The following is a 19519-nucleotide window of genomic DNA, read 5'->3' on the forward strand; positions in this document are numbered from 1 at the left end:
GTCATCAGGCTTCATTACAACCTACGTTTTCACAAAAATAATATATTCAAACAGTCTAATTAGATGTTTGGATGTCAACATCAGCTCACATGAATCGCCTGTTGAAATTTAAATTGGTTGCCAGGCAACATGATGTGTCAGTATTCGGGTTTTACAAATAATTCGCAATTAATAATTCCAGTGTTTGATCTTTGGTTGCTTATCTGAACTTTACTTACGGCTTTTACGTAACCAACCTACTGTCCTTGTCTGTGGGGTACCAGGTAGGGGAGGCAGTACTTTATAGTCGTCTTCTTCAGTGGTGCCTACAATGGCTGTCAAGTAGCTAAAAAGATGGACATGTAACACCACCTCTAGCTCCACTTTGCCCAAAAGCCTTTTATTGTCACGATATTCTGTCTTCGTTTTTTTTAGGCTTATTTGGTCTGCTGCTCCTTTTGTTGTTTGTTTGCTTCTTTTTCTTTTTTTTGGTTTATTGAAACATTGAGTTGACGTCATGTAAAGAACCACTAATTTTTGGTTCCTAGATAGACAGTCTAAACTGATCTTTACCTGGGTAAACCTCATATGTCAAAGTGCAAGTGAATGCATCATGTAATGTATTTCTATATGTTATTCTACATCAACACCACCAGGTTCTTCATCATAATGTAGCATCATCTTGCCAGCTATTTGGGTGATAACATTTGTCTGTCCCAACTGTTTAAATTTAATGTAGAGGAAGTAAAAGTCATAAAACGACAGCTTGTGCATGTTCAACTCAACCTTTCTCACAATAGATCCACAAACGTTGAGCTCAAACTATTTACAACCATAACTCAAATACAGCTATTACACCTGCAGAGCATTTGTTTCCAAAAAAGCTGCTTTTAAAGCTTTTAAAGCGAGAGCCAAAGCAACAAATGTGACTTGAATCAATACAGAGCTTCAGGTGCTACCACACTTATAAAAATGAGTAGCAAGAACGCTGTGCCATCTATCTGAAAACAGAGGACTACTTTAGAAGGAAATGACGAAGCTCTTCTTACCAGTGATGCTCAGTCAGACATGGGGAGTTGCCCATCACTTTCTGAAAAAGATTAAATATTAGCATTAATAATGGTCACAGGAAAAATAAAATATACACAATCTCAACAGCTCTTAACTTCCTTCAACACACAAACATTTTTCATCACAAAAAAATAAAGTTATGTTGCTCAAAATCAAACCAGGTGCTAAACAAGTTGCATTTTAACGCTCCAGTGGTTTGAGCTGCATCTCTCCTACCTGACAGCTCCAAATAAATTGATCCCAGCTTGGATTTTCTCCACGCCTTGTTTCATTAACAGTTTAGGGAGCTGGATCTCAGCTGCTCCTTATCTTCCTGTGGCTCAGAAGACGCTGTTACATGGGAAATACCAACCTGAATTAAAGTATGTGTCATGATGCTGCACGAGTCCCCCCTGAGGCATTATGAACACTGTGCTCATAATGTAGAATTAACATCTCCTAATTACTCACCTCCCAAGATGCTCATTGATTTCCCATCTTTGTCTTAGCGTAACGATGTATTCCATGTCACAATACCAACACAAGATGACAGTCTAACTATACTGACACTGTTTCTGCTGCTGTGGGGATTTCTTGAAAACCTGATGAGTTATTGATTGAACATCGTGCAGCAGAAAATCTGGTTATGACAGATTGAAAAGTGTCCTTATAGCTTGTGTGTAGGACAGCATCTATCATCGACTGCTCTGGGAATTAAATTCAAAGTTACCAAAGAATGGCCATTTAGGAATCGTTTCTAAATTATGTAAAACAGAAAAACAGCCCAACGTCTAAAAAGCTGGAAATCTGTGAAAATACAGTTAATCACTTAAAAAATGATTATATGCATTTGATGAGATATTTCTTTAACAAGTCCTAAAAGAAGTTTTAAGCCCTGCCTTGAATATTAGCCCCACAGTGTCCCAAATATTTGCATTTGCAGATTTTTGCTGCTCTGTCCACGAATTTTGACTGCACCTGAGTTCGTCTTTTATTTTCTTTGGTGCATCTGTTTCATCACAAATGCCGTCCCAAGACACATGATTGATTAAAATGAGAAATTTCTTTAATGCTCACAAATAAATTGACTTATCAAAATGTTCAACAAGTGCTTACAGCTTCGGTAATCTATGATAACAAGGTGAACATATCTTTCTGTTTTTGTACGGTCCATCAAAAACCAAACAAGTAATACACACAAGGAGAAACACTGGCATTGTAATTTTTACAACGCATTCATCGCAGGCCTGTGCTTTCTTTTTGTTTCTGATAAAATATCTTCTTAAAGACCTCAGCAAGATTCAGACACCTATGATTTGACATTTTTACACCCCTGGCTGTAAACAGATACCTGCATCCACCTAAAACCTACATTTCCAGCACGTCCTGCTGCTCCATCACCCCCGCAGCAGTGCAGTTTGCTGCTGCCTTTAGAAGCACTGAATTATATCTCAGTCAAGGACTACTTTTTCTTCATTGTCCTGAAGAATTTATTACTTCTTTCCAATGCACCTGCACAGAGATCTTAGACGCACCCCTAAAATGGTTAAGCCGGACCCCTGACTTAACAGCACCACCTGGGCCATCAGACAGTGCTGCAGACAGGTAGAACACAGATGGGAATAGGACAGGCTTCATGTGTCTCTGGGCATACCGAGAGACTATCTCCATGACTATCAAAATGCTGTTAAGCAGGCCAAGTACAAGTATCTTTCCAATATCATTTCCACCAGTTGTGACTGGCTGAGGGTCTTATTTAACATCTTTTACTCTGCAACCCAGTCTACCTGTAATGCTTTTCTTCACTATTTTGTTAACAAAACAGGCTTTATTAGACAGAACACAGGCTCTACATACTGCACTGTTCAGTTATGTGCTGCTCCAGTGGCCTCTGATGCCTTCGGCAACTCTCTGAGATGCTCTTTTATCTCTTTTAACTCTCTTTTATCCAGTTACAATCTTTTCTAGAAAATAAAATATTTGAAAACTTCCAGTGTGGTTTCAGATCTCAACACAGCACTGAATCTGTACTGCTCAAAGTACAGAATGATATTCTCTTGTCCCTTGATGCCAAAAAAACTGTTCTGCTGGTGATATTGGACCTTAGGGCAGCTTTTGATGCTGTAGACCAGGGGTGCCCAAGTTCGGTCCTCGAGATCTACCATCCTGCAACTTTTAGATGCAACCCTTCTCCAACACACTTGAATCAGATGTCATCTGCATGTCATTCAGCGCTGCAGAGGCCTGGTAACGAGCCAGTCATTTGATTCAGGTGTGTTGGAGAAGGGTTGCATCTAAAAGTTGCAGGATGGTAGATCTTGAGGACCGGACTTGGGCACCCCTGCTGTAGACCATCCAGTCCTCAAGTGCTTGAGTGGTTTAAATCCTATTTAAAGGACAGGACAACATGAGAATAAGATAAATAAATACAGGCTGTTTAGTTTTTATAATATAAAGACAAAATATAAACCTGTTCTAGAGGAAAGGGGACCTTAGATTACTTCTGTTGTGATCTATTGCAGAATTAAAATAACCTAAATAATAAAATAACATTTTAATTAGGACTGTCAAATGATTCAAATTTTTAATAAGATTAATCACGGCTTACAAATTAATTAATCATGATTAATCACCATTCCTGACACTATCACATATGCCTGAAATTTGCGTGTATGTACTAAAAGCCAACGCATACAAATATTAGTGATAACTGACCTTCCCATGGGTAAACATCGGATGTCCAAGGGTCAGTGAATGCAGCATGTAATGTACTTCTATGTGTAGTTCTGCATCATCTCTACCATGTTCTAGATCAGGGGTGCCCAAGTTCGGTCCTCGAGATCTACTATCCTACAACTTTTAGATGCAACCTTTCTCCAACACACTTGAATCAGATGTCATCTGCATGTCATTCAGCTCTGTGGAGGCCTGGTAACGAGCCAGTCATTTGATTCAGGTGTGTTAGAGAAGGGTTGCATCTAAAAGTTGCAGGATGGTAGATCTCGAGGACCGAACTTGGGCACCCCTATTCTAGATCATAATGCAGAATTCATACAGCATCATCTCACCATCCATCTACACATTGTTACATGGTGATAATATCTGTCATAAAAGCACCAGAAGACTTTAACGTAATTAAGTTAAAAGTTAGATTTGGCTATCTACATACATTTTAATAGTATATTTAGTGTTCTTTTAAATTTAAAGGAAATTTAAATAACTTAAATTGCCATACATTTGTTTAAGCTTGTCTTTTATGATAAGGTGTAATGGCTACAAGAGGGTAATTCAATATTCATCAGGGACATGAATAATCTGAAGTTCAGAAAGTTGAACGTTTCTCTCAGAGTTTATGTTTAGCGCCGCCTTGTTGGCATTTCTTATCCAGATTCGTTGCTAGCTAGCTTCGTGGCTAACTCTGGTTAAAAAACAAACAATTTTTATATTTTTTTCTTTCTTTATCGGTAGCAAGTTAAAGCCACGATGGGCGCTAACGGCAATTAAACAGACATTAAGCGTTTTCTGTCAAATTTATACTTCTATCTTAAAACTATTATTAAGATATCTTAAAGCTAACGTTAGCTAATCCGCTTGGGTTTGTTTTCTTCAACAGGTGTATCAACATTATGTTGATTATTTAGCCATGAAGTTGGCTGTTAACCTCCATTACAAACAGCTCATTTTATGTCCCAACTTACAGCAAAAATAAAAAGCAAATGTATTTTTTTTCCCTTTAAAACAAAATGTGCAGAACCTACCTGATAATGTATATAATCACTTCGAAATCATGAGTCGTGAAATCACCTAAAAGAAAACATCTCTACGTTTACCCATAATGCCGTGCGGACGCACCTTGTGGAACCTTTGCCTGTTTTTGGAAAACAAAACAAAACAAAACAAAACAAAACAAAACAAAACAAACAAAAAACAAACAAACACGACAAAAAAACAAAACAAAAAAAAAAAAAAAACATCTGGTCAGAGTTTCTTCAGGTGCTATTGTTAACTTGAACCTGTGGAATATTCAAACTGCTTATTATCATATGTGTCAACATCTTTAGTAACACAAACACGACATTCAGTCACAACTGAGTTAGCATTTTAAATAAAGAGGTCATATTTTGGCAATTTTGGAGATCTTGTCTGAACTGTCAATACTAAAATCAGAGTTATCAGAGTGGGCTTTTACAGAGATAATCATATATATGATTTGATAGAGGTTTGGAGCTACAGCTGCATCATTCCAAAGAGATATTCATATTCATCCTGGAAGTTAATTTCTTTTTTAATAAGCAATCCTGAAACTTTTTCCATTGTGCTATATGCCTTTTTTTTCCTGTTCATGACCAACACCTATGCTGATATCTACTCATCTTAACAAATCTTACATCTTAACAACCTAAAGTGTTCTAATAGACCTTGTGGTTGCAAAAATATTTCATTGTGGATTAAATTAGTTGCACATTTGGTCTGTAATTCAGAAAATCTAAATAAAGAAAAGAAAGTCATTGCTCATTGGGTCACTTTTTTATTTTCTTTTTTTTTTTTTAACTGCAGCAGTTTGTCTAATAGTGAACTGCTTTAAAGGAAATTGTTCAGACTTTCATTCATCCCAATTATATCTTCCAAATGGAAAAAAAAAATTCATTTTGAACCGTTTAGAGAAGATGTGTGTGATTTTTATCATGACTGATCAATCTACCCATCATTCCACTTTTCCGATAATGGCCAAAAATGGGTTCTTTGCTCCCAGCATGCCTTGCTCAGGAGCGGTGCAGGGCAAAAAAATGTCCAGCAGGTGGCAGCATTTCCCTTTAAATTTCATTGTGGCCAGTTTTCTTTTTCAGTTGGAGATCAGGAACTGCTTAATTTCCAGAGTACATTATTTAATATGACTTCACCTACAGTTGTTTTAATATGTTAATTTAATAGATGAAAACATCCTTTAAGCCAGCTTAATCCACGATGAAATCAATATTCAACATTCATCCCACTGCACGGACATCAATACTATTGTTAAATAATAAATAATACCAGATGGAGCTCTTCCTGCAGTAACGGTAAAATGAAAGGCTTGGTAAGTGATCAGTGATCCATGACTTGGATCTTTGCCACAACACACACTCAAAGCCAATTATGCAGTGTTAAACCATGGTGAGTTCAGAATCCCTACAAAATTGGGGTAACAGCTGCCTGCATTCCTTCTCCAAATGCTTTCAGCTTTCTCGCTCTTACCCACACACAATTTCCACCAGCACCAATCTGTGCACAGACAATTGGCCTGGTTCTTGGAGTGGAAGACATGTCACATAGGGCAAAGAGGATAGTGCTGCGCATAACAAGGCCCTGTGGGACATAAGGGAGGATCAGTATACCTGCCAGAGTGAGTAATACTCCTCACCAGCATGTGTGCATGTGTATAGGGGGAAAAGAATACAAAACATCTGTGCATGTATAGGTGTGCTCTCACTGCAGTGAAAGTCTCCACATGCTTTTTGTTAAAGTAACCTATTTTGCTGTGACACTGTAATAAATTGAAAATGATTTTGTCAATTATTATGAGGTGGGAGGAGTGTCAGAGCTTAGGAATCCTTCCTTTTCACACATTTACGCACCATATGGTGACGTGTCGGCTCAGATTTCAACATCTGGTGGTTTTCCGTGCTCATTGAGGTTATGATAAGAAACAAGACAACCGTAGGGGAAACACTGTGTGTTATATAAGTCATGTAGTGTGGTGACTTTCAATACCTTTTACCAAATTCTTATGGCAAGATTGTGTTTGAAATCTTTACATATAAGCTCTGAGATGCATACGTTTAGCTGATTATAGATCAGTCAGTCAGTGCTGATCAAGATTTATAAATTCCCTCTAAACACTGAACAGAATGTCAGTTACATCTCTGCATATAAACAATTTTTCACCCAAACAAAATCCAGTGAGGACGCCCCCCTTCCCACACTGTGAAGGTAAGAAGTATTGATGTAGAGCATGGTGCCTCCTCTTTAATTAACATTGATTAAACAAGTGCTAATTAGCACAAACATTCAGGCACATGTTACATAATTAAGAACTTGACAGCGATGCTGGTCTCCTCTGGGCTGCACCAAGATAGCGTTCAGGTGTCATGAAGTAGTGCAAAGAACCACCTACAAGTAGAAAGATCAAACTGTGGTTTTACTATGGATGTGCTAAGTTGTTACTTGTAAGGTGGTCTATTAAATTATTCTTACAGCATCTTTTCTCCCATATAAAATGCTTCTTTTTAAGACTCACCTCCTGAAGGGACCAATCTGCTGAGACTTTGTCACTTAATTAGTTTTAATTAGCTAAAAATGGTGGCGTGAGAGTTAGCTGCTCCTTCTTCATACAGTGTTCCAAAGTATTCTACATATGCTGTTTTTGTTTATTTCTCATCATTTATCCCAATGCAAATGGCAGTGAATGTTTTTAATTGTCAAGAATTATGTTAGGTTATATAATAATATGGGTTTTACGGAACAGAAGTACAGATGCTGAAAACAGCCATTTTTGCCAATCTCTCAAAAGCTAGCGTTCCAAATTATTTAGCATTACAGTTTCAAACCATTAAAAAGATAGTGAAAGACTAAAAATGTATTTTTGCATTACATAGGACATCTTGAAGAAAAAAACTAAACACATCCAGTTCCATAGTTTGATATCACCGGATCTCTCTCCTCCATCAAACTTGGAAGTTCATGAATAGTTTCTGTCTGGATCCCATTGACAACACCAGAATTGCCTCACAAAGTCACTGTTTGGAGGTTTACTGCATCCCCATAGATCTTCCTTTTAAGGATGCTTCACCGGTTCTCAATAGGGTTGAGGTCAGGGGATGATTTTCACAGCCACACCATTAGTTTTTCTCCCAGTAAACCAGTGGTTCTCAAACTTTTTGAGCCACTTTTTGTCTAACCAGAAACCACCAACAGCTCCATGTTGGTAGTCGTTGGGGCTCCTGACATTAGGTCTGGGGTCTAACATCGCTTGAATTGTGTCCTCCTTTTTCTCCAGTTCACCTCATTCACATATCGTTGTATACAAACGCTGACTACAGGAGAAATTTCTACATGTTTTCATGTCATAGCTTACTTTAAAATAAGCTAGCATCCTTGCTAACCTCATGTAGCTCTAGCTCACACAGTGCAGAGTAACATGGATACTGAGGTACTTTGAGTCTCATTATGGTTTATTTTCAGTGCTAAGCTAAGCTAACTGGCTGCTGCATGATCAGAGCTGTAACAACTACACCCTGCTGATGCATGTCAGCTGTTTACTCACAATATAACTGTTTGATGATTAAAAAACTAACTTATTTCTCACTCAAGATGAGGCTACTGAGGCTAGCACTGTCTGGCAGCATTTCATGATTCTCCCTCTTGTACTTCTACTTTTATTTTTCCCTTTAATGCTGTTGCTTTGATCACAGCAAAATAAGTAAATGGCTACACTATAGGCGCAATGCTCCAAGGTACAAAAGAGGGAAAAACAGAAAATCACTGTTTATTTGCCTCAGAGCACGTTGAAGGAAGATAGGTTCTGTTTTCTTAAGATATTAAATGTGACAGTTGTTCTGAACAAACTTGCCTATAGGTTTCAATGGACTAATTCTCTCTGAAATTACAAAAACAACAGTGTCTGCAATGGTGCAATCTGAGTCTAAACTAGAAGTCTGAAAAGACTGCATGATTTCATAAAATGATGGATGCAACGTGCATAAACAACAAACCCATGGAGATGCCTGTGTCCTCTAAGGACAGATCTCAACACATTTCTTAATGCCTCCACTCCCCTAATTTAGCCTTATTCTAAAACAAAGCCAGGCTGATTCAGTCTCTGAGTGGAATAAGAAGAATTATTGATTGTTGTTTCAAGGTTTTACAGGAGATGGGAGAGTTATGGTGCATGAGGCTCTCCGCCAAGAAAATAGATCCGGGCGTCGTCAGCAATCCAACCAAAAGCACCATAAACAAAGTCAGCTGGGTAGCATTTTTTTAGCAAGTAAATATAGAGCTCTCACTCTCTCCACACACACACACACACACACAGGACTGAGAAGTAACATTACCATAAATGTGGTTTTATTAATAATAACAGTATCTCTTTTAATGAACATTGCAGATACATAATAGAAAATAAATCAGAAAACAGGGGAGACGTCGTCTCAAGAGTCGTGAAAGTGCCTGGAATTATTCTGTGCTATATACCGTTATTATTATTCATCCTCATCACCTTCTTATTTCAAAGCCACATCACCAGAAATGTTCAATTTAATCATGAAAGAAAAGTGTGTTACTGTCTTTGTAGAAAATAAAAACTTGAATATCCGTACAGCTTCCAAAAGTAGGAGCAATTACACCAAAAACCGATTTGTTTAACATCCAGTCAGGATTAGTGTTTCTGCGTGGAGAGGCCATGTAAGTGGCGACCATTGCTTTTACGAATATGGCTCGATTGTCTTCATCTTAATTATATTATTTTGATTTTATTTACACAATGCCATATTCAATAGCACAGCGAACCCCATATTTTTTCTCTTTGTTTTTTAATAGAAATGGTGCCATAAAAAGGAAAAAAGTAATAGTAATTTATCTTTTGCTTTTCCAAGGAGGGAAAAACAAGCAAACAAACAATAAAAAAAAACAAAACAAAAACAGGCCTGGCTCCGATTAAAATATTTTCATCGTAATTGTGGGAGCATACGGCAAAACTTGGTGGTCTTAAATATTCCACAAAGGAAAATTAAAACTCAAAAAGTTGTAACAAGTGATACGTTCAAGAAGATAAAAGGGGATTTTTATTTATTCTTTACAAGTTCATCACTTTGCATATTTTATGGCACTAAATGAAACATCTGAGATGTTGCAGGTATTTTAGTATGATGTTAGTTTCTCAAAAAACATTAAAAAATGAAAAAGATATGGCACAGCTGCAGAAGGAGTAGAAACACAGGCTGCGCTCTCGTATATGAGGGAATATCTGGATTGAATGAACTTTCACTGATTTTTAAAGAAAGAAAAGATCCTTTTTGTTGATGGATATTGTTCACTTTAGCTTGCTTTGGTCTAAAGTTGCATTATTATTGTAATTAACATATACATCAGGTTTTTATTGGCATGTTTAAAGACATTCTTGATGATTAATTACATCTATAAGGTTGTTGGTTGTAAAAGGAATACACCCCATGATGACATACTTGTTCTGTTGTTTTCTGACTCATTTAGAAACAAAACTCTTTGCGTTATCTTCACCACAGGAGTGCCGGAGAGCCCCGTTTTATTCTGAATCACTTGACAGCTAAATCGCTGCAAGTGGGAATGACATACAAATAACAGAGCTGTCATTTAAGAGGAAATGGATAACTGTGACAACAATTTAGCCCTGGACAGCCTTGTTTGGTCCTTAAGAGGAAAACCAGGTGAGAGTAAATGCTTCAGGTGACGATGGCTTTCTCCTCCATCCGCGCTGACATCGTCGACAACTCCGTCCCTGTTAGACCGACTGAATCGTGACACTGAAATGTAACAGAATATAAGCCTGCTGAGCAGATATCAGTGATGTACTGGAAATGTCAAAATTCCCTCCCTTCATGAAAACACAAATACTTTTTTTTCCCTTCATCTTGCAATATAAGGGTAAGACATTTAGTGAGTGACCTATTGATTTTTGTGAGCTATGCCGTTCCACATAACAAAACAATGTCCTTTTTTTAAAGTTTTCCAATTCCTTCTTTCAGAAATTTCATAGGTATAACATCTCTAAGCAAATATCCCTCAGTTACAAAAATATACTTTTCTTTTTTCATAAAATTATACACATAATTACTTTCAGTGATATAATCATCTGTTAAGGTAAATAGCAAGGCTGTTCTTCAAAAGTAAATGTTATCGTGAGAGAAACAGAGATGTGAAGCCTAGCACCATAATCATCATTTTCCTAAAGCGCTCGAGCACGACCGATTGGGGAAACCTCACGTTTCACTCCTGTCCAGACTCCAAATTTTGCATACTCTGGTTGAGCCCAGACCATCAACCCTCAAATCTTACCCATCTCCCAAGGGCTGTGAAGTTAAACCTCCCCACATCGCCCCTCAAAAATAACCACTTTATAAACTACACCAGCCAACAAATTAGGATAAAGGTAACAACGGTTTAACCGACATGTCTCACAGACCATTGCTTCACTTTTATACAAACTGAAACCAAAGAAATAAAAAAACAAGTCCCAGCTGATGATAAAACATAAAGAAGAAACAAGTCCCAAACACTGTTGCTACAAAGAATTAGAAAAACGTATGTACAGGACCCTGTATTCTTCGACTGTCTGGGTAAATTATCATCGGTGTTGGCTTGTGTTATGTGAGTGTTTATACAGGCATAAAAAAAATGTTCTTCCTTTTTTTTTGTTGTTGTTCAGTTTCAATAAAAGCTCTTATTGGACCAAAACAAAACAAAACAAACAAACAAAAAAAAAAAAAAGAAAAAAAAAAAAAAAAAAGAAAATTGCCAGGTCTTCCAGCTCCAGTTTTTTCTAGTGTTACCCCTTCCCCCCTTCCCCCCACCCCTTGTCCCTGTTATTTCCTGGTGCAAATTCAACAGCAGCAAGTAGCTTAGTGCCATTCAGGGTCATCTGGCTCTGGTGCATTCAGGGTCCAAGTGCCAGTGCCGAGTCCTCCCTGTGACAGACATCATAGAGATCCACAGTCTACCCCGCCTGGCACCGACTCTGTCACCAGATGACACTGGATATACTGGTTTCCCTGGGAAGCAGCGGCAGCATGGCGTTGTTGCCGTGGGCTTCGTCCAGACTCTGTTGTCGTGGCGACTTGGACTGTGGCCGCTGGCCGTTGATGAGTGTCATGGGGATGTTGCAGTAGGTGTGCTGGTTGCCTAGCGAGGAGAGTGGTGGGAGTGTGCCGCCGGGTGGCAGGTCGTAGTCGTAGCTACGGTAATAGTGTTTCTGCCTCATCTGGGTGTGGCAAGAATTGTGAAAGGTCGAGCGCAAGTCTGGGTGTGCCGTCGCCATGGCGGTGGAGGTGGCTGCTGCCATGGAGATGGCCGAGACGGTTTGCAGCTCGCCGAAGGGGCCCTGCTCGCTGACGTCTAGCACTTGTTCGTGTGAGATGCTTAGGGGCTCCATGCGTTTGAAGGGCATCTCGTAGAGCAGTTGCTTCCAGAACTTGGAGTTGAGCTTGTTGCTGGACGGCCCGCGCCACTTAATGACCGTCAGCATCTTGATGGTGTGTTTGAGGGCCTCCACTTCCTGGTAGTTCATGATGCCACGCAGTTCAGCACACTCGATCAGGATGACTTTGATCTCGCCGGTCACCAGCATGTTGCGAAGCCGGGTCTCCAGCTCAAAAATGCTCCACCCCCTCCGCACTACATAGCTGGGCGTCAAGACAATGATGAGGCGCTTGCTCTGGTCCACGCAGCGCGCTACGTCCTCGATATAGGCTGGATTCACAGGGATACAGAGACAAAACTGCAAGTTAATCCAAAGAATGTTTTCATCTTGGCATGATTGAGCTTATTTCTTCTTGCTTGTATGCATTAAATGGCTAACTAAAGAGCTCATAGGTGATGAAAATATGATTAACAATTCTCACAGGCTACAAGATTCTCTTGACCTCTTCTTATTAAAGTACTTCCTTAATCAGTGTTTCAAATAAACAAGTCTAATGAAGGTCAGATACATCCATCTGGCATGAGGATGAAACAGAAAAGAGTTTATTTATTCTAACTGCAACATTTCATAATGATATGTAGCCAAATGAGACCCCTATGTTTTCTTAAATTCCTATTTCTTTAGTCTGAAGGGGAATTAGGTGAAAGGTTTCAGTAACTGCAGACTCTAATGTATGACTCAGCTTTCAGGGTGATAAGTGGGATTATATATATTTGGGTGTCAGGAAGAAGTGCACGAACAGAGATGTATATATATATAGTATATATATATATACATATGCAGCTAATGCCTGCTTTTAGTATTTCTAGCCTACGACAAAGAGAAGAGTCAACAGCAGGTTGACGGGATTAACCGGGCTTCACCTCCCAAGCGTGTGACTGAATGACATTTTGATGTCTCGACGGTCTTTAGGCTACCCAATGCCACATCCCCTCTCTGTCTTGCTCATTCCTGTCATTTTCTGGCCAAGGATTCACAAAAGAGCAACCGGATTGGAATAAACTTGGTAAAATGACATATCAGTCTCTGGTTATTATCATGCTGAAGTTCATCTGGACCCTGGGATTAATATTCCCCTTAAAGCTTTGAACTAGTTCTGATTAGGGTTTTTCTTCAAGATGATAGATAAATTCATGGTTCATAATTAGCCAGTGAGTTTTAGTTTGATTTGATGGTTTCAGCTGATGAAACTGACTAAATCTGCTGTGTCATAATGCTGTGGAAACACAGTAAATTTCTCATTTCAAAGACATAAAACCAGATTTAACTTTATATTATTACCTTTGCATTCAGCATTATTTATTACCATATAAAAGTACATCAGCTTTCCTACAGTTTATATTTTCAATCACAGCTGGAGTAATATTTGTCAGTTCATGACAATGCATGCACCCATCTTACTTCCAGTTTTTGTCTCCAGTTTTTAACAATAACTCACTAGCATGGGACACACTGCAAAATTTCTACTTAGGCAGCACAAATCTGCAACAATGGACTAAATTGCCTGCAGTTTTTCGCTATTGAGCAACAGCTACACATAGCTAGAATATAAGAGCAACCCCTTTATTTTATATTGTTTGAATACCAGTAAATTGGTTAAATACAGAGCTTGTACAGTCATGTGGAAAAAGAAAGCACACCCCATAGTCGGCCATTTTTTAAATCACATTTGAGCAACAAAAAGGTCAACATACTTTGACACAGTGACTGCTTGTAAATGTGGATTAATGGAAACTTTAAAACTTTAAAAGGGACATTTTCTTTTTCATCAGCTTGTTCTGCTTTATGTCATTTTCCCTTCAGCTCAAATAGGTTTTTGTAGGGGTTTTTCATTATTGTCCACTGGCCTCAACATCAACTTGCTTCAAGTTTTTCATTCAGACTAAAGATATTTCAGATATTCAGTATTTGACTGGGGCCTCTGAGTCTCTCCGCTCTATCCTTGAGATAATTTTCTTGTTTCAATCAAACGTTTAGATGAATTGCTTACCACTGTCTTCAAGCTCTCTTTGGTATTTAACAGAATTCCTTGTTGAATTAGCAACAACAAACTGAAGGGACAGAGGCAGCGAAGGAACTCCATACCATAACATTTCCACCACCATGCTTCTCAGTTGATTATTGTCTGAAAAACAGTGGTGGTTTGATATCCAACTCCAACCATGTCATGTGACAAACAGGAAATATTATGCATTAGAATTTAATGTATTAATTGTATTAATTAAATCTGTTATCCTAATGTTGAAGTAACGTTTTTGTACAAACCTAACTAGGAGATGAGAAAAGTGTTGTAATACAGTGCGAGCAGATGATTGTCTCCATGTCATGCCTCACTGTGCATCCTTTCACCAGTCTTCCCTCCTCATGAGTCGTATTTAAAGGTATAAACAAGCAACAAATATGTCTGTTTTTGAAGGAATTGTTGCTTCGTGCTTAATGAGATTTATGTTTCCACAGAACATACTTCAAAAGGACCTGATACAGGCCTGCATGCTCTGTAGTTTTGTTTTAGTTTTCTTCATGTGTCTACCTTGCAGGCAAATTTCTTTGTGATCAATTTAACATTAAAAGCTTGTTATATTCTAATACTAATACAATTTGGGTTTTTTTTTGGGGGGGACTTTTTTCCCTATCAAACATCTTGCTTTTGAGCTTTAAAATGTAAAGTCAGTGAGTTCCAGACACATCTGTGGCATCTTTGGGCCACACAGCTCAACAGCAAACAGAACACCAGGTCATGGCTTTTAAAGGTTTAGATAAATCAGAATTTTATCGGCGGTGTGTGTGACTAATGTAAGGGGTGCACTTATTTTTTTCATTTGACTGAACGGAATTTTAATGTCTTTTCTTAAGTTATGATACAGATTTAAATAGGATCAAATTATTGCTTTTTCAGACAACGGTGAAAGTCAGTAGTTTCTGTCAAGCTTCATAAACACATTTTACTGGTTATTCTTGATAATTAGCGTAGCCACTACTCAAACCATTCATAACCACCAACTCTTATGACTTATGAAGTTCTGCCAGAAATCAGAAAGCCTGTCGATGAATGCTGACACGAGTGGTAAAAATCTGGGGAAGAAGTACCTCTAAGTAGTCTTGTGTCATCCTGGAAATGATCATTGGTGAAACCTAAACATAGATATTTACATTCAAAGTGTGATCAAAAGATTAGCAGATAAAAAGAAACAGATCTGACAATGTGGGGACATTCCTCTGGCATAAACTGTGTTCGTCCACTTGATGTTCTGCCGGCGATTGTGAAAGGAGAATCGCACCGACCAGTTTATTCCAGTTTAATATGGGACATGTAGCATAAAAAAGCAGAGGAAAAGCCTCTCATTTAAATGGTAGAGGGTTCATGTTGCTGCCATTTGTTTTACAATACTATAAGTATGCTATGTGCTAGATGTTAGAAATGTTTTAGAGCGGTAAGATGATTAACATTTTAAAAAATAATTCATCATACAGTGGAATATGTTACCAAACAGTAGCTCAAGACAAAGATTGTTGACATATGCTGAACTCCCAAATGGCCAAAATGTTATATATAACTGGGGATTATGTTATATCAACTGTTGGGATGTTAATACATTCCCAGTAGGAGCTAAATATTTATAAATAGTCACAAACCCAGCAAGCCGTGCCACCAAGCTGGAACTGTGGCGGACGTGCTTTGGATTCCTCTTAATCCTTGCATTTTTATGCCATTTTTCCCATATTACAACCGTCCCCCCCGTATTGAGCACATAATCACAGCAAAGGATTCGGTTTATAACCTTGGCACAATGCCACTGAAAAGGAACGTAATTAGTAATGGTGGTATGTGCAGGAAGACAAGCAGATGCAAGGATTTAAATGGAGGCTAATGGCATAATGATATTATCAAACTCATCTGCGTGATGAGTTAATCAAAGATAAGCACAGGGCATGGCAAGAGGCTCCATTAGGAGTATACTGTGGTAAAACATGCATTAATATCCATGCATAAAGAGATTTTTGATTGTGCAGCTGACACCATTACACAGCAGCATGCAGAGGCACAGTTTCTGTGCAGCTGGATCAGGAACATGGACTCAAATCATAAGGTTGGCTCCTTCTGCTAATAGTATTGCATATATAATAGAGGTTATTATGCCTCCCACAGGCTTTAAACAGAGTGTATTGTGTACTTTAAATATTTCAGCTAATTCTAATGCTGCTTCGAGTGTAGGTGGCTGCATATGCTGCAATGTAAAAGCAGGGAAGTATGAAGTACAAAAAAGGACATCTACCTTAAAACTGACAGTATCTTGGTAAATTTAAGTTCTTTCCTCTGCAGATATTCAGCATTTATTGTGAATTATTGACATGTAATGGCATAAATACATAGATTTTTGCTTGTCGTGACACATTTGTTAACTTTTAACATCATGATTATGCCCAGATTGTGTGTTGCATTCAGTGTGCTGTATACCCTGAATCATGATGCAGGAGACAGTATATTACACTTCATAGCTGCTTTTATGCATGGTCCTTAAGAACTAGTAATTGCACAGCAAAAGGAGGAAATTGTAAACACTTTAAAAACCACCTCAAATAGGTTTTCTTTGAATTTCTGGTCTTCTTAAGCAGGGGTCAGTCAGCTTGGTATAAAGGGTTGATCACACTGTTTCTGCTGCCCAAGTTCAGGCAAAACTTAAAGCTCCTGTGTGGAAGAAGGAATGACATCTAGTGGCATAAACTACTAATTGCAACCAGATAAATTCCCCCCTTCTCATCCTAATCCTCCAAGTGTCTAGGAAAAAGTACAGACGCTAGAAAATATAAAAGCAAACAAACAAAAGAACCCTTCATCCATAAGTTAAAACATAGCGATTATTGTATGATGCCCCCACACTAGCCTCACTTTCCAGATCTGAACTCCATCTTTCTGTATCTATAACACTTTTCACAGAAGGGGCAGAAGTGCACTGATCATGATTAAGTATAGTGGTTGAAGGTGATCCACTGCTAATGTACCCCTGAGCCTACAGCAGAGATAGTCACAAAGCTGAATTAGCATGCATCTGTTAAGTGGAAGGTGCAGCTGTAGCACACTGCTCTTTCCAACGAGGCTATTGTCACTCAGCTAATCGGGCTTTGCTTTACTAATTCGGCACCCTGTTTGGTCTGTGTGGGTTATGTAAAAGAAGCAGCAGTGAGACTCTATTGATTGATTTGACACAATCATTGTGTGAAAAGGGCTTGTGATTCTCACTTTAATCAATATGACCTCTGTCAGGTACACCTTAACAGGTGTAGCTCAACATCCAACCAGAAGTTTATATAACTCATTTTGTATTGTTTAAAGCATCTTTTGTGCACATCCTGAGAAATAAACGTTACATACTTTCAAGCTGTAATATGTGAGTAATGACACATGTCATGCTTGTTTTGGGGGCCTTACATGTATGATACTGAAGCTGCAATTTTTTCTGCAGTGATCTCATGAACCAAATCCTAACTCGTCTGCTGTTGCCATATTTATTATTCTGTTTACATCCTACAAATTCTGCAACTCCATCCAACATGAGTTATCTGATGCGCCTCCTAGTGGAAACCTCCAGTAATAAGGTAAGATTTATAAGCAAGTATATTCTCAGGCTTGAAGCCAAACAACATCAGGTTAAATGGTACACTGTGAGGCTCACTCTATGTCATCAGTAAAAGTTCCTTACAATTTTTTTTCCAGTAAAATTTACCCATTAGTCATTTGAGATAGAGTTATCCCATTTCTTGACAAAACAAGGTGTTTTTCATTTAAAGCAGAATTTTTATGCTCCATAAATTGTAGAAAAATCTTTATTACAATATTTTTGCTATAAGTTTGTTTGATCAATCAGGTACGTCTGCTTCTTCCTCCTTTTTTTCTTTTTAAAGTGGAGAAGTTTTAAAAACTTTAATTATTAATCTACAGTATATTCTCTGATAACTGTTCGAACCAGTGATGGATTTTTACCCAAATGTCTCTGCTTTTATTTGTGCACTCTCATTTGCAAAAAAATGTGCTCAAGCTTAATGTTTTTTTTTTCCCAGACTGGTAAATTAGCATATCGTTAGTCTTATAGCATATAAGTCATATGTTGTTTTAATTGTGATATCTGTTGAACTGTATTTTCCTAAAACAGCTGGTTCACTGTGAATCACTGCCTATAAAACCTAAAAATATGACTTAGGCAATTATGTTATGAGGCTTACAATATTTTTCATGCTAAGGTGGTGCATCCATCAGTCACCAACTTGGCGCTTTTATGAGCTGGACAATGATGCATATGTCTCCTATCAGTGGCTCTGTGTTGTGAACTACTAAAATAAAAAAATATATATATATATATAATAAAAAACTGTAAAATTCAGCTCTTTTCTGTTTTTTTTAAAAACACAAAATCTGCACTGAAGAACCCCTAAATGAACTCCTGCAGTAAACTGATCCATTAATTTCAGCCGGCGGTTAGAAAAAAAGCTCATCTGATAATGATCAAGTGAAAACAAATGATGATCGCACAGGATCTTTGTTATGCCACGACACAAATGCATAACAGAAACCACCAAACAAGGCATCACCACTGCACTGACAACAGCAACACGAGCAACACCAAGCGACAAAAACATTCGACACAACTTGACATCGCCGTGAGAGAGAGAGCTTACTTCCTGTGGGGATCAAGTCCCTGTCTGGAATGAAGAGTTTATACCCATAATGCTTCTCCAGCACGTCGGGGAGGATCTCCAAGGCAAAGCGCTCCTCCTCTCTGGTCTCCTGGCTCCACTGGTCTGGATCCACTTTGGTGTAGGACAGGTAAGCATCATAGTCCTTGTTGTCTATGGGCATAGTAAAAAGACAGACCCAGTTTGTGTTAAAAGCAAATCAGTGAGTTATGCTAACACAGCCTTTATTGAATTTAGATTACTAAAAGCAGGCCAAAGTTATGCACTGTTACATCCCAGACGCTCACAATCTATTTTCATACCAGTGCAGAATGAGCTATTCATTCACTGGGGGACTTCATCGAGACAGGACGCCTCCATTACACTGACCTCTGGGCACCTCTGTCCATCTGAGTGCTTTTCATTACAGCTCCGTCCACACTGACAAATTATGTTGCCTTGATAGCTACTCTGCCCACTACAGGCAAAACAAATTATTCTCCAGCCTGAGCTAAACGCCTGACGCCGCCTGCTCGGGCCAGCACATGGTGCTGCTCCATCACCCATGTGAAAGCAAAGATTGATGGCAGATTTGAAAGGACTGAGCTGAGA

At 38.5% G+C, this 19519-nt stretch overlaps 1 protein-coding gene across 7 annotated transcripts in view; it reads right to left on the minus strand.

Moving 5' to 3' along the window:
* Positions 1 to 9115: 9115 nt before the first annotated feature.
* Positions 9116 to 19519, minus strand: part of LOC121635881 (interleukin-1 receptor accessory protein-like 1) — a 393288-nt gene continuing 382884 nt past the window's right edge. For 6 of the 7 annotated variants that reach the window (XM_041979267.1, XM_041979263.1, XM_041979269.1 and 3 more), the window contains exons 10-12: positions 18911 to 19081; positions 15326 to 15370; positions 9116 to 12507 (exon numbers count right to left, since the gene is read on the minus strand). In XM_041979267.1, the coding sequence (XP_041835201.1) occupies positions 11780 to 12507; positions 15326 to 15370; positions 18911 to 19081 (944 nt within the window). In that variant the 3' untranslated portion in view covers positions 9116 to 11779. The remainder of the gene's footprint in view (positions 12508 to 15325; positions 15371 to 18910; positions 19082 to 19519) is intronic. The other variant, XM_041979264.1, reaches the window with a different exon arrangement.

Source organism: Melanotaenia boesemani, chromosome 24 (genome assembly GCF_017639745.1).
Source record: "Melanotaenia boesemani isolate fMelBoe1 chromosome 24, fMelBoe1.pri, whole genome shotgun sequence".
In the NCBI taxonomy this organism is placed as follows: domain Eukaryota; kingdom Metazoa; phylum Chordata; class Actinopteri; order Atheriniformes; family Melanotaeniidae; genus Melanotaenia; species Melanotaenia boesemani.